The sequence below is a fragment of the Prionailurus viverrinus genome, chromosome A1 (genome assembly GCF_022837055.1).
Source record: "Prionailurus viverrinus isolate Anna chromosome A1, UM_Priviv_1.0, whole genome shotgun sequence".
NCBI lineage: Eukaryota > Metazoa > Chordata > Mammalia > Carnivora > Felidae > Prionailurus > Prionailurus viverrinus.
The window spans coordinates 70,579,321-70,604,044 of NC_062561.1; the positions used below are offsets into that span (position 1 = coordinate 70,579,321).

General features: G+C 41.9%; 1 protein-coding gene across 12 annotated transcripts in view; it reads right to left on the minus strand.

Moving 5' to 3' along the window:
• Window positions 1-24,724, minus strand: part of DOCK9 (dedicator of cytokinesis 9) — a 290,974-nt gene that overhangs the window by 11,184 nt on the left and 255,066 nt on the right. For 7 of the 12 annotated variants that reach the window (XM_047869233.1, XM_047869278.1, XM_047869241.1 and 4 more), the window contains 11 exons: window positions 24,154-24,291; window positions 23,855-24,037; window positions 22,155-22,268; window positions 21,845-22,060; window positions 20,071-20,128; window positions 19,034-19,111; window positions 17,510-17,616; window positions 6,923-7,045; window positions 6,101-6,214; window positions 4,397-4,543; window positions 1,207-1,417 (listed from right to left, as the gene is read on the minus strand). In XM_047869233.1, coding sequence (XP_047725189.1) covers window positions 1,207-1,417; window positions 4,397-4,543; window positions 6,101-6,214; window positions 6,923-7,045; window positions 17,510-17,616; window positions 19,034-19,111; window positions 20,071-20,128; window positions 21,845-22,060; window positions 22,155-22,268; window positions 23,855-24,037; window positions 24,154-24,291 — 1,489 coding nt within the window. The remainder of the gene's footprint in view (window positions 1-1,206; window positions 1,418-4,396; window positions 4,544-6,100; window positions 6,215-6,922; window positions 7,046-17,509; window positions 17,617-19,033; window positions 19,112-20,070; window positions 20,129-21,844; window positions 22,061-22,154; window positions 22,269-23,854; window positions 24,038-24,153; window positions 24,292-24,724) is intronic. The other 5 variants (XM_047869295.1, XM_047869288.1, XM_047869261.1 and 2 more) reach the window with 1 other exon arrangement.

The following is a 24,724-nucleotide window of genomic DNA, read 5'->3' on the forward strand; positions in this document are numbered from 1 at the left end:
GAAATGATGCAAAACACATTTCTGAGAATGGGTTATCAATGGCTAACCAGTGTCCAAGGATCTATTAAAGCTCCTGTCACAGCTGAACGGAGAGCCTCTGAAGGCAGTGAGCTTCCTGCTAGGGCCGGTATCCAAACTGAGGTTGGCCAGCCACTCTCTGAGATGAGACACAAGGGATCCAACCTCATATCCTATTTATTCACTCAGTCTAAAATCCCTGACCAGGTTCAGGCCAGGAACTGTGTGAGAAAGACATGTAGGGGTCTCTTCCTGTGAAGGAGACACAGAACTGTGTGCAGGGGCTCTTGAGGCCCTGGGCCTGGAGAGGGGTTTGCATGGGTTTCAGAAGGTGTCTGTAAGTCACCTGAAATTGTGTGAAAAAGCTCTCTGAGGAGATAAGGGTCCACTGGTTTCATCAGATTCTAAAAAAGGGTCAGTGACTTGACTTCAGGTATGAACTTCTGGTTGAGCAGAAGAAGAAAATGTTAACAGATAAATAGAAAAATGTCAGGAGTATTCAAAAGTAAGCATTAGATAAATGTTAAAATGAAATAGATATCTGGGGAAAGTTAACTAAGCCTGAAGGGCCCTTCCTTCTAGAAGCTTCTGGATCCCTTCCAGAGAATTCTTTACCTCGGTGTCCAGGCTAATGTCTGTATGGGATTCTGGAAGGTATTATGCTAAGCGAAATAAGTCAGTTAGAAAAAGAGATCATATGATTTCACTCCTAAGTGGAATTTGAGAAACTCAACAGATGAACACAGGGGAAGGGAAGGAAAAATAAGATGAAAACAGAGAGGGAGACAAACTATAAGACACTCTTAAATACAGAGAACAAGCTGAGGGTTGCTGGAGGGGGTGGGGTAAATGGGTGACGGACATTAAGGAGGACACTTGTTGGGATCAGCACTGGGTGTCATATGAGATGAATCACTGGGCTCTACTCCTGAAGCCAAGACTACACTGTATGTTATTTTAACTCGAAAATAAATTAATAAAAAAAGAAAAGCAAAGCAAAGCAAAGAAAAGAAAAGAAAAGAAAGGAAAAGAAAAGAAAGGAAAAGAAAAAAGAAAAGGGGAAAGGAAAGGAAAGGAAAGGAAAGGAAAGGAAAGGAAAGAAGAAAAGAAAAGAAAAGAAAAGAAAAGAAAAGAAAAGAAAAGAGAAGAAAAAAGAAAAGAAGCGAAGAGAAGCCAGGGCAACGGTACCTGTCAATATGGTTCGCCGTTTGCACTGCTCCTCAACCCCGCCCTGCCTTTTCCCGGTCTGAGTGAAGGGCATCTCAAACATGAAGCGGCGAATGTTATGAGATCTCTCAAATTCCGTTTTCCTTTCTTGCAATTCTTTTTCATCGAAGAATGGAATCACGTGAGTCACCTGGATGTATGCATACTTGGAATCCAGATCCTTAGGGTTGACCTTTAAGGGAATAAACAAAAGGGGAGATTGGTGCTATTTGACGGACTCTTTCAAAGCATCCCTAAGCTTGTCTTTCCACTTCTTATTAATACAAGATTTGGAAAAGTTTAGAAAAGTGGGAAAAAAAATAGTACAACAAACACCCACACACCCACCACTTAGAACAATTGCTAATGCTTTGTTCAAGCACACACACACACACACACACACACGCATACGTGGACGCACACTTACACATGTACGTATAGACTTTTTGTTGTTGTTGTTGTTGTTGTTGAACCATTTCAAAGTAAGTGGTATCCATCATGGCACTTCCACCAGCATCTCTTAAACAGGAGGACATTCTCCTCCATGACCATAATGTATATCATACCCAATAAAACTAACTTAATTCAACACCCAGTCCGTTAAAGTTTCTCAAATGTCCCCAGAATGTTATTTATCACTATTTGTGTTTGAACCAGAATCTAATAAACGATCATATTTAATCTAATATTCTCCACTTTTTTTTTTCTGACACTGAATTTTTTTTAAGACATCATGTTAGTTTTCTTGCTGAGTGACTCCCCGTCTGGATTCTCCTGCTGGCTTCCTGAACTGCATTTTTACATATTTGGCTTAGAGAGAAAAATGTTTATTTTAGTAATAATGTTTAATACCTAGAACCTCAAATTATAATTAATCCACAGATTATATGTAAATAGAAGTGGACGAATTAATACAGGTACAGACTAGTCTAAGACTAATCTAACCATAAGTTTAGCTCCTGATTAACTCAGCACATAAACGCTTTTAAAACTGCATTGCTACAATTCAATTAGCAGTGCTCTAACATCTGTGACGTGCTAGATAGAACATTAAACATAGATATTTCCCATACAAGCCCAATAGCTAATATATTAGGGAGACAAATGAATTTTGCACAAATGAATTGTATTTAAGCTTGTAGAGCAATAAAAGGGGAAGGGTGTGAAAGAAATGAGGGCAAAGAATTTGGAGACAATTCTGGAACTGGGACTGACAAATAAATATGCCAAGAAGGTTTTGCTAAAAGCCTCTAGTTATCATGCGCCACTGTCCTCTCAACAGGAATGTTTGTGAAGAAAAATGAAAAATGGGTATGGACGTGCCTAAAACTTTGGAAGTTAAGAAAATACATTAAGTCATGAGTTATTAACTTCTATTTTAGAAATAGCCATCCGGCCAGTCGCTACAACTGTGTTCAAACCTATCAGGGGCGCCTGGGTGGCGCAGTCGGTTAAGCGTCCGACTTCAGCCAGGTCACGATCTCGCGGTCCGTGAGTTCGAGCCCCGCGTCGGGCTCTGGGCTGATGGCTCAGAGCCTGGAGCTGTTTCCGATTCTGTGTCTCCCTCTCTCTCTGCCCCTCCCCCGTTCATGCTCTGTCTCTCTCTGTCCCAAAAATAAATAAACGTTGAAAAAAAAAAAAATTTTAAAACCTATGAAATGTGACTCTCCTTAGCAGAAGCAATGTAAAAGCAGTGGAAATGCACATGCTTGCCTAGTTCTCAGTGGTATTTCCCTAGTTGTCATTTCCGAAGTTGTACGTGCGAAACAGGAGCAATGGAGGACCGGTGTTTGGGGGAAGGGAAGAAGGTCGGGAAGGTGTTCCAGCTGCTACAAGGACAGCGGATTGAGGGGGAAGAAGAATGCACATGAGGGTCCTGAGGAGAGGTTGTCACGTTGAAGCCACAGCTTGACACAGACAAAGGTTTCAGTTTCAGAGAAAGAGGCAAATTGGACCTGGGTAGTTCAGTTTAGGAAAAAAGTAGGCCTTCAAAAGGTCGTGTTAAGGGTTCTGGTTAAAAACAGACCAACAACGTGTGTTTATCCCTTTCCTTCACGCAACTCTCTGGTATAGAATTCACCTGTGAGGACCAAGGAAAGAGGGAAGAAGACAGCAGTGGGTGAGAGAGTTTAATGAATTTCTGGAAGGCAGGTGCAAGGAGGTGTGCTACCCAACGTGGCAGAGACACCGTTTTCCCACGCAAGTGGGGCCAAGGAAGGTTTCTGAGGAAAACGGCACCCGGTGATGACAGAGGTTCTAATCTAAGTTCCCACAGAGGGATAACCAGTGAGTCAGGGTATCTCTCTGAGGCTTGCTGCTATGGACTGAACGTCTGTCCCCTCCAAATTCATAGGGTGAAATCATTTTTTTTTAAAGATTACTTATTTATTTTGAGAGACAGAGAGTGAGAGAGCACAAGTGGAGGACGGGCAGAGAGAGAAGGAGGGGAGAGAATCCCAAACAGGCTCTGCACCACCAGCACAGAGCTGCACAGAGTCCACCATCAGCACAGAGCCCAACTCGGGGCTCAAACTCACGAACCGTGAGATGGTGACCTGAGCTGAACCAAGAGTCAGATGCCTGACCAGCTGGGTCACCTAGGCTCCCCTCATAGGGTGAAATCTTAACCTCCAGTGTGATGGCACTGAGGCAGGAGGTGACCAGGTCATGAGGGCAGAGCCCCCACGAATGGGATTCATGCCCTTCTAACAGGGGCCCCACAGAGACCCCTCACCCCCTCAACCATGTGAGGACACAGGGAGGAGATACTCATCTGTGAACCAGGAAGGAGGACCTCACCAGACACAGAAACTGCTGACGTCTTGACCTAGGTTTTCCCAACCACCATAACTATGAGAAATTCGTGTTGTTGATAAGCTGCTCAGTCTGCGGTGTTTGTTACATCAGCCCGAATGCACTGATGCCCATAGGGGACCAGCAATAGGATTCGGGTGGCCAGGAGAGGTGTGGGGTGGAAATCAGGGTGAGCATCAAAGTCTATTCGGAGTGGTGAGGCCCCAGGTTCCCTTCCATCATCCCTGCTGCACAAGAGAGGAGAGGTTGTTCCTTAGAGGAAGTGGTCTGGAAAAACAGGTCCCACATTCAGCCCACAGGCTGAATAATCAATCAATACAATATCATGACTATGAAACATTTCCAAACATGGTCATACCTTGCCAGAATCCTGTATCATTTTCACATTTTCAGAACCAAATTTATCTGAGTAAAGTTTAAGGAGTCTCTGGGAAATTTCTGACAGAGGCGTGAGTTTGGGTTCTTTGTAAATATACTCTTTTCCATCTTCATCTTCAAAGAATCCCTGTGACATAAAGCACAATTAGAGCTGTTCCCAGGTATAGCCCCAGGCTTACCACCCAGGAAGGGTTCTTGTGTTATAGGGGTTAAAAAAAAAAAAAAGGTGGGAGGGAATGATTCTAAAATAAAGTCCTACTTAAACAGGCTCTCTGAATAGGAAGGAAAATGATAATAACGTGAAATCAGGTTGCAAAGATAAAAGAAAACACAAAACTGCAAACTCATTCAAGAATGTTGAGTGAAATGAAAGATTGGGGACTTGAGACTGTTCTCTCATGATCTAATGATGGGATTCAAGCCTGTTTCACATTCCCAAGAAGAAGAGCTCACTATGAAATGATTCGGCAGGAAATGTACACACCTCACATCTCATGCCTCCCCCATTTTCACAGGATTTTACGGCATAAACAGAAACATTCCAGTCTGGAGCAGCTCTGGCAAACGTTATGGCAAACGTTACCTGAAGTTTGTATAAATTCTATTTTGCTTTACTTAGGAGAAAAATATGAAAGGGCTGGAGCATGGCATCAGCAAAGAATTTCATGATCACCAGTTGATTATCATGTGGTTTAGCACCAATCATGTCTGCTGAACACAGCAAGGCTTAGAATTGCATGGGAAGTGAAAAAGGTTGAAAATTTTAAAGTCCAGGTTGGGGTTAATACTTGAAATTAAAAAAAAAAAAAAGTTTCTCGTCTAAAAATAAAAGAGAAAATGGTGCAAAAAACACAGTATATTAAAAAAAAATGCAGGCTAACATGAGACAAATAACACCCACATCAAACTAGTGTAGATGCAGTAATTTCACTACATTACTTGCTTTTTAAGCATTTACTGTAATTACCTCCACATCTGTTTCACTGTCTGTAAACTGGTATTGCTATAAAGTTATAAAAGACAATAACAGGATAAGTTGAAGGTTATATAGTGCTCACAGAAAACCACACACCCTAAATAAATGGATTATAATTTATATCATTTAATCATGTTAGAGACTTTGGAGGTTAAACTTTCAGTTAAATTTAAATGAACCCTTTTATACAGGGTTTCTGAAATATTACAACAGTAAATATACTTGTGGAGATATTATATTACAAAATAGAGAGATGCACAGGGAACAAAGGAAACCAGAAAGTCTTAATTTTGATTTTAAAACATGCAGTGTAGATGTGTAAGGAAACAAGTGATTTATTTCTGTAAATGGAATAAAATGTTAATTTTTTTTTTTTTTTTGGAGTTTGTAATGATTGGACAGATATACATACAGACTTGAAAAGGAAACTTGCAAGTCACACGGAAGTACCAAAGATGCCACTAAAAATGTCTTATGGAGGGAGAACTTACCGCTGCCTTAAGAAAGTAATAAAGAAAAGACAGGAAGAAAGAAAAAAAGCAGAAAGTTTACTACTGAGGAAGATAAGAACCATACTAAATATGACAAATTCATCAAATTAGCATTTATAGAAAACAGAACACTTACAAAATACAACTTTATAGAATTAAAAAACAAAAGACCCCAAGGGTTTAGAAGGACGGTCTGCGGAACAGAGAGGAGCCTCACCTGTCCAAAGAAGGCCACTCGGAAATATGTCCCCAGGAGCCTGCGGCCAGAGTGCATGACCTCAGTTACTTTGCTGTAGGCCCGGTGTAGTGTATCATACAGATGGGCTAGCCTCTGGAAAACAGGACAAAATACCCATTTCTTCCCACTTGTAACTAGTAGGATCAATTGTAAAATAATTAAATGAGAATGAATAAGTAAAAATTCCTTGGACTTGAGTAAAAGAAACAAAAACAAACAAACAAAAAACCAAAAGACCAAAAACCAAAAACCAATGGTAATGCACATTTTTTCGATTACAATGTTTTCTACCCAGAAAGCCACCTCGCGTACCAAGGACCCATCGAATCTCCACATTGTGGTAAGCAACTTGTTTTCAAGTTAATGTGACATGTTGGAGATGGTAGAGTCCTACGATGACATCTTTAGTCTCTGCTTTTCCTACTTTCTTTGATAAGCTCAAACAAGCTGGACAATTCTCCACCCCGTACCCCCCCAGCCCAGGAAGGATGACAGGGACACCGGCTTTCCATGCAGGGGAGCAAGGAAGAGCTCTGAGGAAGAAGGCACCTGATGATCATAAAACTCTGTTCTTGGCAACCTTTCAAAAGTAGAGTGCCACAGTTACCAATCCTTGTTTTTTGAGATTTGGTGTTGCATCATGGCTCTGAGGGTGGTGACCTCCAGCATCACACAGAGGGTCAGAGGCCACATGGTCATCTCTGACTGGGGTCTGCTTGCTCTCTTTGCATACAAGAAGGTCTGGGTGTATGTGTCGTCCCACCGTCCTCTCAAAGAGGAAGAAACAAACCACTCTGATACCTCAAAATCTCTCCGCTTCTCATAAATGGGGATGATGAGTTTATAGATGTCAGCGATTAGCTCATAGCGTTCAGCCTTCCAGAGTCCATCTGCACACTGCTCTAGAAGCTCCATGAGCACATCCTGATCAAAGAAAAAGGCCACCGGCCAGAGAACAGTGTTACGGGAAACATGACAGCGTATTCTTTGCAGAATGCTTAACCGGTTAACAGGGTTAGGAAGAAAATTTCAAAACACATAATATTTCTAAACACTAACTTCCACACTTGTTATAGCTCATCACTATGCTCTTTTTCTAAAAAAATCTTTTATGTTTATTTTTGAGAGAGAGAGAAAGAGTGCGAGCAGAGGAGGGGTAGAGAGAGAGGGGGACAGAGGATCCGAAGCGGGCTCTGCACTGACAGCAGAAAGCCTGATGTGGGGTTCGAACTCACAAAAAGTGAGATCATGACCTGAGCTGAAGTTGGATGCTTAACTGACTGAGCCCCCCAGGTGCCCCCACTATGTTCTTTAATGAGCCATTTTTCAGTCATTTACAAGCAGAAATGCAGGATCACAGTGTATGACCGTGTAATAGTTAATACCATGGGAAAAACTGACATTGATCACTTCACACAGTCTCTCAATTTTTGTTGAGTTCTCTTTTTATAATTAGAATTTCAATTTTTTTCCTTTCTGAGAAACAATGACAATGCTGAAACACAAAGTTATTTAACTGTGGCTTTAAACCCAATTAGACACCTCAGAGCAATTTAGTAATGGCACGTAGTGGGCATGATGCCTGCCACACCAACATCGTTTCCTCCTTTCCTTGGAAGTTTCTACCTACTGGAGTTTGGGTAGTCAGCCCACCTCTATTAAAGTCCTTGAACTTTGAAGGAAGCTAACACTTGCCATGACACAAGGGCTGGGGCATGTGGCTCAGGTGTAAACTAATCAGCATAAATCTATTTCCTGGCTACACTGTTTCATTTTAAATATGTTTTTTTAATGTTTATTTCTGAGAGAGAGAGAGAGAGAGAGAGAGAGAGAAAGAGAGAGAGAGAGAGCAGGGTAGGGTAGAGAGAGGGAGACACAGAATTTGAAGCAGGTTCCAGGCTCTGAGCTGTCAGCACAGAGCCTGACGTGGGGCTCGAACTCAGTGACAGTGAGATCATGACCTGAGCCGAAGTCGGACACTTAACCGACTCAGCCACCCAGGCGCCCCTTGGCCACACTGTTTCCAAAGTGGACATGGGACCTAAACAGACCAATCAGGGTGAATCTTAGGACTGAAGTGAGAGAAGTTTTCTCACCAGCCCAGACAGGAGAGGCGGCAGGGAACATGACAGGGGCTGACATCCATTTCATGGCCAACCAGGGGCCCGTCTGCCTTAGTAACAGAGTGGAGAGCTCCCCCTCCCTCCCAAAACAACTATGTCATAGATAACTCTGTAAAACATTTGCATCGATTGCTGTCAATCTCTCTGTAATTTCCTAATGGAAGACAATTTACTTGATCTTTATTATTTAAGCCCATTTGAGTGGGGTTTCATGAACGATGTTGAGCAAATTTTCATATGCTTATCTGTCATCTGTATAGCTTTGGCAAAGTGTCTATTCAAATCTTTGACTCATTTTTCCACTGGGTTATTATTATTGACTTTTGAGAGTTCTTTACATATTTTGCATAAAAGTCCTTTACCAGACATGTCTGTACTTTTCTCCCAATCTGTAGTTTGTGTCTGGAATTTCTGATCAGTGTCTTTTGAAGAGCAGAGGTTTCTAATTCTGATGAAGTTCAATGTATCAAGTTATTCTTTTCTGGATTGTGACATATTATATTGAAGAAATTTCTAACACAAGTTGGCAAAGATTTTCTCCTATGTTTTCTTCCAGAAGTTTAATAGTTTCACATGTAAGTTTATGATCCATGAAGTAATTTCTCAATATAGTATAAAGTATGGATCAATTTTTTTATACAAATGTCCTATTGTTCCAACACCATTTGATGAAGACTACTATCCTTTCTTCATTGAATTGCCTTTGAATCCTTATCAAAAGTCAACTGAACTGTATGTGTGTGAATCTATTTCTGGTTTCCCTATTTTGTTCCATTGATAGAGGTGTCCATCCTTGTGCCATTCAATACCACAGTTTTGATTACTACTACAGCTTTAGAGAAGGGTGTCTCCACAGTGACAGTAATGATATTTTGAGCCACACAATTCCTTGTTCTGGGGGTCTGTCCTGTGCACTACAGAATCTATGGCAACATCCAAAGCCTCTGCCTACTAGATGCCAGTAGCAGTACCCTCTCCTTTCCCCCTTTCCCCTAAATGTGACATTAAAAACGTTTCTAGCTACAAATTACCAAAAGTCCCCTGGGAGATGGGGACAAAATGATCCCAATTGAGAATTAATGCTAATTTATAATAACCTTAAAAGTCAGATAGTATGACTCGTTGAATTTTTTCAAAACTGTTGTGGCTAGTCTCTTCCTTTGCTTTTCCATAGACATTTTGAATTCATTTTGTTAATTTCTACCAAAACTCCAGATGGGAGTTTGATCAGAACTGCTCTGAATCCATAAATCAGTTTAGGGAGAATTGATACCTTAACAATATGGAATCTTCCACTCCATATATTTAGGTCTTTCATTTTTTTCATCACTGTTTTGTAGTGTTTAGCATAGAAACCTATATAGATTTATATCTAAGTTTTTGATGTCATTATAAATAGTAATGTTTTTTAATTTTGAGGGTTTCTTTCAAGGAAAGTGCTTTACTGAGTAAGATTTAAAGTCATCCAGTACACCTGTTTGTAGGAATAATATAAAACAATCACTGATAGGTGAAACCATGGTATAAGAATCTCTAAACGTGAAAAAGGTTGAATGCTTTTTGAATATTGATTTTGTATCCTGTTATCTTGTTAAACCCAATGTTAGTAATTTTTTTTGTAAATTCTTTGGGATTTTCTCTGTCACAAAGACAACCGTATCTAATATGAATACAGGCAGTTTTATTTCTTTTTCTTGCCTTATTGCACTGGCTAGGACATCCAGCACGATGTTGAATAGGAGTGTTGCAAAAGCAGATATTCTTGTTTTGTTTCCAATTTTAGGGAAAAGCACTCAGTCTTTCACCACTAAGTATAATGTTAGCTGCCGGCTTTTTGCAGATAATCTTTTTTATTTTTATTTTTGAGAGAGACAGGGACAGAGTGCGAGCTGGGGAGGGGCAGAGAGAGAGAGGGAGACACAGAATCCAAAGCAGGCCCCAAGCTCTGAGCTGTCAGGACAGAGCCTGAAGTGGGGCTCAAACCCATGGACGGTGAGATCATGACCTGAGCTGAAGTTGGCTGCTTAACCGACTGAACCACCCAGGTGCCCTGTAGATAATCCTTTTTAGGTTGAGGAAGTTCTTTTCTCTTATTAGTTTTGTTGTTTCTTTTTAGGCCATGAATGGATGTTGAATTTTTTCAAATGATTTATCCACATCTATTGAGATGGTCATACAGTTTTCTTTATTTATTCTGTTAATATAGTGAATTATATTGATTGGTTTTCCAATATTGAGCCAACAGTGCAATCCTAGGGCAAAGCCCACTTGGTCATGCTTTATTTTTCTTGTTTCTATATTGCTAGATTAAATTTGCTAATCTATCTCTTAAGGCCAGTTGCCTTTACACATGTTTGTACCCTTTATTATACTGTAAACGAAGGGTAGGACCTATGGTTTTCACTAGTAATCTAATGTTTCACTTCAGGCCTAATGCCAACAGTTAACAGACCCAAAGAAAATAAATACATTTAAAGTAGTTGTGAATCAATTTACCAGAAAGTAATGTCGGACTTAAAAAAAAAAATCTTTAAAGCAAGACATTTACCTCTTCTGTCATGTTCACAACATACAAATCGTAAAACTGTCAAATCGTGAACTTCACAAATTGTGAAACTCGGAGCCAGTGCTTATAAAGAGGTATACCAGTTGCCTCAAACTTTTGTTGCAGGTCTTTTAACTGCAAACATTAAATATTGTCTAGTAACTACCGTACTAGTACTAGTATGTAATAATATGTTACTACATAGAAACAGCTATAGACAAAGAAGAAATCAGAAAAGGTTCTAACTCCCTCTCTTCCCCTTGTGCATTAGAGTTGCACAATAGAGTTTTTGGGTAATCTCCTGTACCAAATTCCCCAGACTGGGAGACTAAGATTTGAATAGTGTTCTTACTCCTGTTTAGTCAAACTGGAAACATACGGAAAATTTAATAACGATGAAACCTGAATTCAAGTAGCATATCAATGGACAGCTGAGTTAATGATGGTAAAATCTGTCATATTTGGTTAAAAAAGATGGACTTCGGGGCACCTGGGTGGCGCAGTCGGTTAAGCGTCCGACTTCAGCCAGGTCACGATCTCGCGGTCCGGGAGTTCGAGCCCCGCGTCAGGCTCTGGGCTGATGGCTCAGAGCCTGGAGCCTGTTTCCGATTCTGTGTCTCCCTCTCTCTCTGCCCCTCCCCCGTTCATGCTCTGTCTCTCTCTGTCCCCAAAATAAATAAACGTTGAAAAAAAAAAATTAAAAAAGATGGACTTCAACCAGGGAAACTCTCTAGAATGGTTGGAAAATGGGAAAGTTTGATAAAGTGAATAGAGCTTAGTAAATAATTGAAGTAAGTATCACAATCTGATGGCAACTGGCAATTAGAAAATAACATGCCATTGGGGCGCCTGGGTGGCTCAGTCGGTTGAGCGACTAACTTTGGCTCAGGTCATGATCTCACAGTTTGTGAGTTCCAGTCCCGCGTTGGGCTCTGTGCTGACAGCTCAGAGCCTGGAGCCTGCTTCAGATTCTGTGTCTCCCTCTCTCTCCGCACCTCCCCCACTCATGCTCTGTTTCTGTCTCAGAAATAAATAAACATTTAAAAAAATTAAAAAAAAAAAAGAAAATAACGTGCCATCAATTTTTTATATGCTACTGGATGTTATTTTATCTTTTTTTTCTGATTCAGGAGGCAGATCTGTAGTTTATCACTCTGATATCAGTTATTATTACAAAGAAATGGTGATATGTACTATAAAAGCAAAGTCTGTATAGATTTTACTCAAAAACAAACTAAAAATGGCTTCTATAAAAAAAAGATAAGTCCTCTCATTAAAGTAGAGTGTGGATTACTGAACATCAAAGTTTAATTTAGTCAGGTAAATTATTCAAGCCAATGTCAAGTCTACAAATACCTAGACATTTATAGACATTTATAGACATAATATTTTGAGTAGGAATAACCAGTAAGAAAAAAAAAAGAAAAGAAAGAACCAGTAATCATTGATAGTTCATTTTGAGAGACCGTATGTCAATACAAAATTGTAGAGTCGTAGAAACTATGATGTCATAGTAATTAAACACTGGGACATATATGAGTAATATTCTCAATATAATTCCATGTATTAATTTACTTAGGATTCTCAGCAATCACAGCACCTGAAAACCAGAGCTAATCCAGACAATGGCTGGACAGTGATGACCTTGAAAGGTGGTTATACAGAAAGCCTAATGGTTTTATCACCTCGCTTAAAATTTAAATGCCAAGATATATCTTCTAAATTGCCAATCCACGCAAAGAAGTGTAAGTAATTACTGGTTGGAAAAAAAATCCTCAATGAACTTAATGCATCTGGAAAGCTCACTTTTTATGTTATTAGACTGACCTTAAGAAGATCTCAGTACCCTAAGCTCATAAGCCACTGAGACAGCTGTTTAAAATGTAATTAGCCAGTTCCGTTTTTAAGTGTGCCATAGCAATGCAACTGAGGTCACCGAGGACCTGTCTGTCTGTGGAATTAGCACACTAATGCTGTGTATGGGGGTGTGTGTGCACAAAAAAGCCTATAGTAGCCTGTGTATGTGCAGTGTATTTAAACATTTTCATTTAAATGTCACTTGTTCCATCTGGCATTAATTTAATCTAATCATAATTCTTATGAAACTAAATGTTGTCCCTATTATCTGCCATTTAGAAAGAAAGTAAATGCGTGACTGGGCTTGAGCAATGGCATACTTCATGGCTTAATTCACATCTCCACCATATTATTCTTCTCAAGTTAGAGTTGAGAATCCCTTACAGCAGAATAATCACTTGGGATGCTTGTTAAAATACAGATTCCCAAAATAAACAAACCAAAACCAAAACCCAAACCAAAACCAAACCAGATTTCAGACACCACACTCACCCACCGAATATGGGGATTAGCAGAGCAGGGGAGCTTGGGAATCTAAGTAATTTCTAACTAGGCACACTAAAATTTGAGGGCCACTGTACCAGATGAAGCTTTCTGAGGCAGGTACATCAGTTATACATCCTCAAGCTAACACATGGCACAGAGCTAGTTTATAGAATGAATCAATGTACGTAAATATAGAAATTTCCATGGGGAGCTTGAGCGGCTCAGCCAACCAAGCTGACTCTTAATTTTAGTTAAGCATCCAACTCTTCACTTTGGTTCGGGTCACGATCTCAATGTTCGGGAGTTTGAGCCCTGCATCAGGCTCTGTGCTGACAGCGTGGAGCCTGCTTGGGATTCTCTGTCTTCCTTTTCTCTGCCTCTCCCCTGCTCTCTCTCTCTCCCTCCCCCGCCCCCAAAATAAAATAAATTAAAAATTAGAAATTTCCAGGTCACAAAGAACTCAGACAACTTCTAGCTGAGACTGTAAGGGACTGTGGTTTTGGTGTTTCTCCTCAATGGGAAGAAAGCATCACACGCAGTCCAGTGTCCCGGGGCAGGAACCATACCTTGCTCACACTGCTATCTCCAGTACCCTGTTCAGTGCCAAGGAAGCTCGGTAAATATTTGCAAAATGAAGCGGGACATACACGTCCTGGTGTGAGCCAAGGGTAGAGCAATTAGACAAGCTGCATGGGTGAAGTTCACCAGTCACTACTGCAATGACCTGAAGGACTACAAAAGTGCCTCCACGGATATTGATTTTGGGGTTACAAAGAAATTTCAACAAGTGGGCAACTGGTCAGGATGAACTGTATTTTCTATTTCCCCTTCTAGAGTCCCTCTTGGCCCTGTCCTTCCTCGCTCTGTGCTTTGGGAGGTCAAAGCACCAGACCACTGGCCTGCATGCTGGGCTCCCTGTCCTCTGCTCCTGGCTGAGTTCAGAACATGGAAGGCTCAGTAGGAGCCTAGAGGGCAGGAGGAGAGGGAGGATGGGGTGGCTATGCACTTGCCCCTCTCTGCCAGGGTGCAGGACTGAGCTCACCCCTAAAATTTGTCAGGCGCCCCCTTCATGTGGTTTCTCTCCCCTCCCCTGGCCCACAGGGTGTCGGGTGGTAAGCTGGTTGTTGCTCACCTCAAGGGTACTGAGATATTACTTACTGGTTTCTCTATACCCTGTCCAAACTTTTCAAAATAGTCCCTTTATTAGCCTTTCTTCAATGTCCTGAGTATGCTACCTATTTCTTCATGGGATCCTGCATGAGGGATCCCCAAAACTTCACGGGCTGTGTAGAATTTTGACATCACAGGGGACTCGGAATTCTTCAATCTGCACGGACTCCAAATTGCATAACAGAATTGTAAACAGGATGGGATGTTTCTTTTTATCTAATCAAAAGCAGCTGGGAGGGAGTCTGCTCTTTAGATCAGAGTCCGGGAAGATGAACTGCGATCAATAAAAACCCATCTGTGGTCTGCTGCTAGGAGAACTGTGTATTTTTATGCAGCTCCATGAAAATCCTATTAGGAGAGCACGAGGCATTTAAGTACATCTAATAACACAGATTAAAAGGGCAATGATCTTTATTAAGCTATATGTTACACACCTATTCCCATCAGCTTTTCCCAAAACTCCTTCTGGGAGAGAAATGTTCAACTTTCTCTTTTTCTTGAAATGTCCTGATAGCCAAAGCAAAAATGTGTGTGGCAACTTCTGTTTTCCTGGCTTTTAGAACATGTTATTCTTGGGGTACCTGGGTGGCTCAGTCAGTAAAGCCTCCAGCTTCGGCTCAGGTCATGATCTCGCAGTTTGTGAGTTCAAGCCCCACGTCAGGCTCTGTGCTGATAGCTCAGAGCCTGGAGCCTGCTTCCGATTCTGTGTCTCTCTCTCTTTCTGCCCCTCCCCCACTCATGCTCTGTCTCTCTGTCTCTCTGTCTCTCTCTCAAGTAAACAAACATTAAAAAAAATTTGTTCAGAACATGTTATTCTTTCAACTCCCAGCTAGTTTCAGTCTTGATGTGCAGGGGTTGCACACGACTTTATAACCCCACCGAGTCATACCCTAATCATTATAGATGGTCACGTACTATGGACCTTGTTAAATATTTACCAACTTTATGCTTCAAGGACAGGGTGGAAAATCCATATTCTGGAAATAATTGATAAAGTTACCCCCTCATATGTTTAGTGATCAGACTGGATGCCATTCACAAATTTCCTCAGGAAAGCCTGCACATGATTTCCTAGGCTGATTCCCTCGCCAGCAGTGATTACTCCAGCCTGATAACTTAGTCAGATGGGCTGACCTGAGCTTCATTTATCATCCCCGAGGGACAGGTTACTGAGAACTGTTTACTTTCAACTCCATAGTTGTTCTTGGCATAGTTGCTTTCCTTACCAAATTCTAAACAAAATGCTGGACTCCAGAGGTCTGTTTAGGCACGGGGGACAAGGGTGTTTTCTGCAAGGAGACAATACATTCAAGCCTCTTCTCAGAGAAGAACCCAGTCAAACACCTTGAAGGAGGAGTTCAAAGTCAAGAGTGTGCAAGCCTTATTGCCTCAGTGACAGGTCGCACACTTCAGAGCAAAAATTAAAAATTACCTTTTGCCCAGGCATTTCAAGGTAGAGAGGCAGCTGAACTATTAACGCCATGTAATAACAGGCCTTTTTTTTGTTGTTGCTGTTTTTTTTTTTTTTTTTTTTAATCCTTCGGGCTACTCCGAAAACTTTATTGTGGTTAAAGTTATTTTAATATTTACATGTGAAATGCATTCAATATATTATCTTTCTTTTTCATGCTTACTTTTTAATTGAGAGGTTCATTTGAGACCAATTTAGGACAGTGGTTCTTAAACTCTGGGGGTTTAAGACCCCTTTATATATCATTGAAATTATTGAGAATTCCTTAAAAATGACTGAGAACTTTTATGTATATGGGTGTTATCTCTCAATATTTACATATATTATATGGACTGGAAACTGGAAAATACTAAAAGGTTTATTAATTTAATTAAAATAATAAACCTATGTTAATGAAAAAATAACATTTTTTATGAAAAAAATTTCACCCCTCCCCCCCAAAAAAAATTAGGGGAAAAAGTAGCACTATTTTACGTTTTTGCAACTCTCTTTAACATCTGATGTCATAGGAGAAACCTGAATTCTCATATTTGCTTCTGCTTTCAATCTTTTCAATATGCTGTTCTGGACGATGTATACAAAGAAAGTCCAGCCTCACACACACATCCAGTTGGAAAAGGAAGGACCTCAAAGACTTCCCAAAAGGTCCGGGGTTCCCTCAACCACACTTTGAGAACTGACTCAAAGTGTAATCTGCTAACATGTCCTGGTTAAGGTCACTGAAGATGTCTGATCACGGCTCTACTTACTGGGCAAGAACACGATTAAAAGTCATAATATTAATCGTAGGACCTCCACATCATAAAAACAAATACAACAGAGGAAGAATGTATTTCTTTCTTTCTCTGTTCTTTCTCTCTACATGAAGAAACAGACAATTTTATTTTCCTTTATTTAAAAGACAGGCAGGATCAACTAGCTTTCCCTTGACTATTTCATTCTGTCCTGAGCTGAGGAGAGGCGGGCACACATGAAAAACCTTTCTGGCAGACATTGATCAAAGAGGAAATTCAGGGAACATAAGCAGACAACTGGCATTTGTTCAAATTCCTAACTTTATTTCAAAGCTTTCTGGTTCCAGATAAGTGGCTGCAAGGTGATCCTGTTTTGGCAAAAAAATTACAGAAATTGCCATGATGATCTTAGGTCAAACTTTCTGATCTCTATTGGGGGTAGGACGGGGTGGTCTTCTTTACTAATGGTGAGAAGAATCTGGACTAAGGCACTCCAGTGGAGGCAGAGAACCAGGTCTGCTCTGCCCTGGAGCCCAGTCTGGCCTCTCATGGCTTTGAGTGTCTGTGGATATGGGGGAGAGGTCAGTGTTGGAGACACTGATTTAAAAGTCAGAGTGGCCGGTTAGTTCAGTTGGGCAGAGTGTGGTGCTAATAAAAGTCAGATTAAAATAGCAATAAAACCCATGAACTGGAGAAATTAATGGCTGGAAAGAATGAGAAACCTTCTGGTCAGAATACTGCACCTATTACCACAACTGTTTGAGCTCTCAGCTTCACTTCCCTCCTAAATGAGCTGCTCAAGCTCTTTCCAGAGACAAGGAGGAAATCCTAGACAGGGGATGGCGTAGCTTTCGCTGCTCTGTGTCAGCCGTCTGGAGCATTATTTTGGTCAGAGCGAAGTGTGCAGCCAGCAGCCGCCCAGAAAAAACCCTCGTGTGCAGAGCACAGCCGGCCCTGAGACACTCCATGACCCAACAAGCCCATGCTCGCCAAGGTGCTCACCTCATTGAAATGGACGTCTTGCATTCCGACATCTTCCATCATGGAGGCCTCCTCGTCTATGTTTGGGGTAATGACCCTGAAAGCTGTGCATCCTTGTCTAAACATGCCTAGAATGGAGACAGCAGGGGAGAGAGCTGGTCACTGACCCGCAATTGGATGGACCTGGAGGGCTCTCCCTGCCTGCCACATTTCTGTGCTGAATGACACGACTGACTTTGAAACCTCTTATGTCTCAGGCTCCCATTCTCACAGGGAGCCACTGGGTGCTTTTCATCTGCTTCCTCATAGTTCACCTCACCTCCCTCAATTCTTTGCTCGTTTTAATTTTTCACCACCTTTATTAAAATATATGTAATCCTTAAATAAACCATAAATAAATGGAAACACATTTTGGATCCAATTAATAGTTAAAAAAGTAACATTAATTTGACTTGGTAAGATGGACCATGCTCAGATACCAAGAAAAATAAAGCCAAAGCCAATCAAAGCGAAACACAGGACTCAAAAAGGACTGTTTCCTTCAAGCTGTCACCTCCCCAACTCTGGCTGGGGGTAACCCAGAACTCGGATTAGAACTTGCTCTTCTCTTTCACAAAGCATTCTACCAAGATGTAACTCAAGAGCCGCAGCCATGAGTGGAGAGCTTGTCTTAGCTGGTTCCATATCTGCTGCCCGAAGGGTAAGGAGAGGCCTTCTTTCTTCCCCAAAACAGAAGAGCAGGAGCCCGTACAGCATGAATGCTTCAGGGGCCTGTGCACTCAGATTCTCTGGGGGAGATGGTAGAAGGCTGGAGCTGGGATAAACAACCGGGATAAGGATAAAGGCCTCAAGCGATAATGGCCCATTTGGGGCCTTCACTCAACTTGGGAGTCACTGGGGAAAAGTTCTGTGTCAGTTGGACAATGCCAGCTGGGCAAAGGTGATCAAGTACAGAAAGGACCTCAAATATCTTTGCCACTCTATTTTGAGATCACTTTACAATAAAACAAAACAGAAGTCAAAACTTGAATGGAGACCTCCCCTAATTCAGAAAAAAGAGGAGTATAGAGTATTTTGAAATCAAGTCCGAAAGAGTAGATTGTGACATCAGATATTTTTCTGCACACAATGGTCAGGGTTTCGGAGCCATTCACGGGTTGTCTGAGGTCTCTGCCACTATCCCACTGGAGACTTGCTCTTATTCTTTGGAGACAAAAGCTTCCCCTATGGCAAGCATTAATCTAGGAGCTTGAGGCTATGTTAATGTACAAAAAGCAAAACTACAGAAGCCAACCACCCAGGTTTCCAGTAGAGAATACGTTTAAATATGCACCTCAGCTCCAGGGGGACAACTACAAGGGTGGCCCAAGTGCCTCCGGTCCTTGCACAGGAACAGATTGCCATGGAAACCGGAGAGGAAAGGAAGGGAGGGAAAGAGAGCCGAGCCTATCCATGCAGCGTTGCAAGAGAAAACCCCCACACCTCTAAGTGTCATGTGGATGGGGCAGTGGGGGCCCTGGGGGCCGGGCCCACCCTCAGGCTCACCTCCCCGGCGCCTCCTCTGGCAGGTGCTGTGGCTGTAGGGGAAGAGGGGCAGCTCCGGACGGAGGGCTATGTCTGCTTCTAAACACGAGGAAATGTGTTACCTGACAAAAGGTCTCAACAGGAAATCATGCTAGTAGCAAGAGAATATGGAGCCCTTCTTTAATTTCTTTCTCATTTGGGCTCTGATGTAGGATAAGCCTAGACTCCCTTAAATTCCATTCCAAACAGCCAGCTGTCCCAGAAATACAGAAATTCCCTGGCCTTGGCACATGACTTTATATCATTTCTCACTTTGTAAATGTACTTCGTGTTGGCCAGATCTGGTGCTGCTGTGCTCTAGGACACAGGCATACGTGACCAGCTTTTCTAAAAACCTTGGTGTTCTTGATTTCAAACTGGAAATGAACGACTGGTATTTAACCGAAAGAACCTGTGAACGAATTCATGGCCTGCTCATCTGGGAACAAACACATAATGCACAAATGAGCAGCACCCACACACTCCTGCCTTCTCCTCCTTCCCTGGGGAGGCGAGGTTTCTAGCCAGCAAGGCTGCCTTCCCACATAGTAAAGCCAACTGGGCCGCGGTTCCAGAAAACACTGTCAAATAATCTCCTGTTACAATTGCCATTTGATTGATAAACAGTTCCAGTGGGAATCTGAAGGGAAAATAAATCTCAGCTTGAGATTGGCCAGTCAAGGACACCCAGATGCAAAGCTCATTAACTAGTTTTTTGCAAGACAGAGCCATTAGTTAAAGGTTATATAATAACATGCCATACAGTTTTGTTTTTGATATTGGCATTTCTGCTGTGCCTACCAAGCCAAGCAAATGTGAATAAAATAATGAATATAGCGTACACACACACAGACACACAGACACACAGACACACAGACACACAGACACACACACACACACACACACACACAACAAATCCAAACCTCCCACCTCCCGATCTTTCTGAACGGTTCTCACTTGTCTTGGCTGCTTTGTACAGTTCTGTATTCATTTCACAAAACACAGGAATCATTCCTTACCTTTCCGCGTGAGATATTCTGCCACCAGGGCTGTGACATGGACATAACACATCGCTGCCTACAATAAAAGACACATGCTTCAGAATCATGTCATAATGCTCACGGACAGGAATCTAATGGCTGCACGTACTTACAATAGGTCTCAAGGGAACTAGGGGTTCTAATGGCTGACATCTTACCTTTTGAAAAAGGTGGAACACTTCACATAAAATGAAATTTTGAAACAAATTGCAAATTGAGACAAATGGTAGTAAATACACTAAGTCTCATTTCTACTTTGAATTACTGAATTTTAACATGAAAGATAAAAAAAGCATTTTTTCTTATACTATTGAAAATTCCTGCATCATTTCTCCTAAGGTAAAAAGAGGCCCATTTGAAGAAAAGGTGTGTGTCTTCCTAGATTCTGGGAGAACTGCTCATATTTCAGCAGCTAATATATTTTTCTCTCAACTTAAGAAAATGTAGTAACTACTTCCCGACATAGAATTATAAACCAAAATTATAACTTAATGTTATAATTAATGTTAATGTTAGATAACATTATAAACACCTTAAAATGAAAGAAAAATAAAAATAATCTTTTGTTTTTTTTTTTTTACTAAGTTGCCACAGTGTTATAAAAAAAAAAAATCACAAATAGCTGTTGGAAATGAACCTGATTCTGACGCCTGAACCCCTGGTTCTTGTCAGAATGACAGAAAAATCACCCCTACCAGTAATATGTAATTCACTGTTATCACAGCTAAAATATAGTTCAGAATAAATTTATGGTCAAACAGAATGAACTTCTTGAATAATCAATACATAAAAATAGTTACATGAAACTTTCAGATGTAGAACATAATTTTACTAATTTAGACAATTAACAGAAGTTTAAAAGTAAAAGCATGCTTCTTTAGTAATACTGTCGATCATACCTAAATGTCTTAGGCACAAATCGTAAACACAGTTTTTGGGGGAACAAAGAACCTGCCATACAGCCTACTGCTTTCTTTGATTTTGCCCCTTTTACAGACGATGTCATGGAGACCCAGAGGGGTTAACAATGGACTCAATGTCACAGACTTAGTGAGAGTTGGACGTGAGATTCGGTCTGTCCCCGGGGCCTGCGCGCCTAGCTCCCTGCCGCCACTCTGTCTACTTAGGGAAACGTGGCCCCTCTGTACAAGGGTAGTGCTCTCACACCTACCACATCCACGGACAACAGACCACCTCAAAAAGGAAACAGCAATGTCCTATCATTGCTTTAAGAACAGGAAAATTAAACTTCATCATAAAAGAGCTGGATTTTAGGACTAGACAGAAGTTTCGATGCAGGAGCTGAACACACTGGAATCAGCAGGCCATCTATGTGAACATAGGTGCTAAGAGCTTTCAGAAAATGCTCTCTTGTGGCAGGAACATGCCTCTACCGTGCTGTAAACTACCGAGATGCTTAGAAGACTATGAATTATCACTTCTTTAATTACTGCGATATTTTCTTAAAATTGGTTTCTTTTCTTTTTTTTTTAATGTTTATTTATTTTTGAGTGAGCAGGGAGGGGGTGCAGGGGTGGGGTGGGCATAGAGGATCCGAAGCAGGCTCTGAGCTGACAGCAGAAAGCCTGATGTGGGGTTTGAATTCATGAAATGTGAAATCGTGACCTGAGCCGAAGTCAGATGCTTGACCGACTGAACCACACAGGTGCCCCGTTAAAATTGGGTTTCTTCTAGCGAATGAGACATAACTAGTTTCTCCCAAAATCCCAGATTGAGAGGCTTGCAGGACTACCTCAGAGAGATCCCCATTTTTGACGTGGATCCTGGCCATGCTGTCCAGCCACGTCTTCCTGAGCTCGGGAGTGCTGGCATAGGACTTGGCCAGACTGTACTGGAGGTCTACCAGCATCTCCGGGTCATTCTCGTGCTCCTTCATTTGGGCGGTGGCCATCAGAACTGTGCGGATCCTTTTGGTCAAGTCCTTCACGTCCGAGGAGAAGGTGGTGTGCTAAAGCAAGGTGGAAGAAGGACACACGGGTTCAGCTGTGTTCTGCCTGTCCGCACACACACCAGATGATGAGGCAGTCTTGGGGGCCACCCACCTTGATGAGCCTGTCACTGTTGGCACAGTTGTTGATGATGGACAAGGACTGCTGGAATCTGGTTCCCCCGATCCCAACAACGTCTGCTATCAGCTGGCTGACAGAAATAATGACCTTAGGGACACACAAATGTGAACAGATCATTTCACCTTCAAATGACTCCCTAAACTTGGCTCTTGTCTTCAGTTAGGATGTGCAAAGTTTTGAGCACAGATCATTTCAGTGCAGGAAACAATGCCTGAGTCATCTTTTTCCCCTTCCAAGAACCATTCCAGAAGGTGACTTTGCTATCCTTAAGTATTTTGTTTGCACAGCAAAATGCTAATCAGGAGGACATAGGCATGAGAATCAGATAAGACCTTATCACTTGGATAGTTACTCGCTTTCTCTAATAAAAAGGGAGACCTTATCATTTACCCCATCAGTTACTGGTTTGAGCTTATACACACTAAATATTCAATAAGTGGACTGTCCTTTGTATTTTTTTATTAAAACATTTACATATTAACTATGCAGTGGGGGGGGGGGGAAGCACCTGTCTTTACTGGGGTCTGTGAAGTGCTCTGCCTTTACCCAGTTATACAAAGTAAAAACGGGTGTCATCCTTATTCCCTCCTTTTCCTTCACCATCCCCTCCATTCCTTCACAATCAATCTCTAAGCACTGTGAACTCATGCTCTTCTTCTAACCTTACCATGCCTGGTCTAGGGCACCATCCTCTCTGGCCTGGATTTGACCAAGGTTTCCCCAAAGTCTCTCCAGCTGAGCCCTTAACTCCCCTGATCCATTGTCAGCTCTAGGTCCAGGCGATCCCTCCAAATATGCAATGATGTCTTCTTGACTTGCTCTCACCCGTATTCTTAATTCACCATGAGGACGTTGTCCAGCTCCCTGGATAGGCCCTTCCCCTGGTGCATCCATGGCCTGACACATGCTCACCCTCTAGACGTGCTAACCTCTGTTGGTCCTTCCCATCTTCTGAGAAGCCTCCCTGCCCCGGCCAGATGCCCCTCCCCTCCGTGGTGCACTCAAGTTCCTCTATCACGGCACTGGGGACAGTGTACCGACAATGGGGTCTGTCTTCCAGTGGACTGTACACTCCACAAGGGCCAGGGGAGGGTTGTTTGATTCATGGTTGTATCTGTGAATTCTAGCATGTAGTTTGCAAACAATAAGTATTTACTTAAAAAAGGAATAAACACAGAGATAGAAAAGGCACTCCTACATGAGTTTGTAGAAAAAGGGAGTCTATAAAAATACTTAAGACTTTTCCATATCTTGCACGGTTCCTAGAGCAGAGGATCTGAGACGTGTTAACTCTGGAGGGATGGTAGGTATGTCAGTAGATGGAAGACAGAAAAGAACCACTATGGACTTTCCATGTTTTTCAGCTAAGATGTTCGCTATTGGGCATCCTCATGTAGATTCTAATAGATTGTGATTCAATGGAATTTCAGTCGGTCCAATACCAAGTCAATTTTCAAATGTCCCTTTACCGACAGAAACACATTCTGGGCCCAAATCTTACAATGTGGAGAATGAAATAAACCAAACCAGTGAACGTGACTTTCCAATTTTCCATTGCAAGGCCATACCTTGTTGTGCTTACACTGAGATCTATTGGTAAGCGCGACAAAATCTTCCTGCTAAAACAGAACCCCATAGGGTACACCCGCGTTGAAAAGTGAAACTACACGCACTTGCAAATGCGTCCGGACAAAGGACTTCTTTCCAGTGTAGTCAAAGTTGTTCCTCATGAGGAAGTACAGCAGCTGGGAGGCCTCGGTTCTGATGGAGCTCAGCTTGGAGTTGCAGCATTTCAGGATCTCGTAGCACAGAGCAGCACACATGTCGGCCCTCCCTTCATAGAACGTCGAGGGAAACTGGGGGGAACAGCAGAGAGCGAGGCCCACGTGGTGATCAGTGCTCCCTTCAACCCCAGGTGCAAGGCAGACAAGTACGGTCATTGACGAGGACATCCCCCAGGGAAGCAGCTCACCTTATAAATGAATGACCTTAAGGCAGTGAAGACATTTTTCAAAGCCGTTTCAGACTGATGTTTTTGAAGAAAACACAGGTAGACGTCAAAAACTTTTTTCATGAGAGGATTATGTCCGTGGTCGGCCAGGAGCTGGTTCTTAAAACACAGAAGGACAGCTTGGTTAGTGAGACCCACTGGACACCTCTGCTAGGTTGCACACAATTTTCAGACTCAAAGGTTCAATTTTCTAGGTACTAGGACAACTTATAATTTAAACAAACTCTGCCATGAATCTCTAGGGAAACACAGAATCCTCTTGTGATACAAATAAGCCTACAACAAATTCATGCTTTGGAGAGTCTGCTTTTTTTCTTTTTTCTCTTTTAATTAAATGTTTTTAATGTTTATTTTTGAGACAGAGAGAGAGAAAGAACACGAGCAGGGAAACGACAGAGAGAGGGAGACCAGAATCTGAAGCAGAGCTGTCAGCACAGAGCCCGACATGGGGCTCGAACCCATGAACTGTGAGATCATGACCTGAGCCGCAGTTGGACGCTTAACCGACTGAGCCATCCAGGCGCCCTTGCTT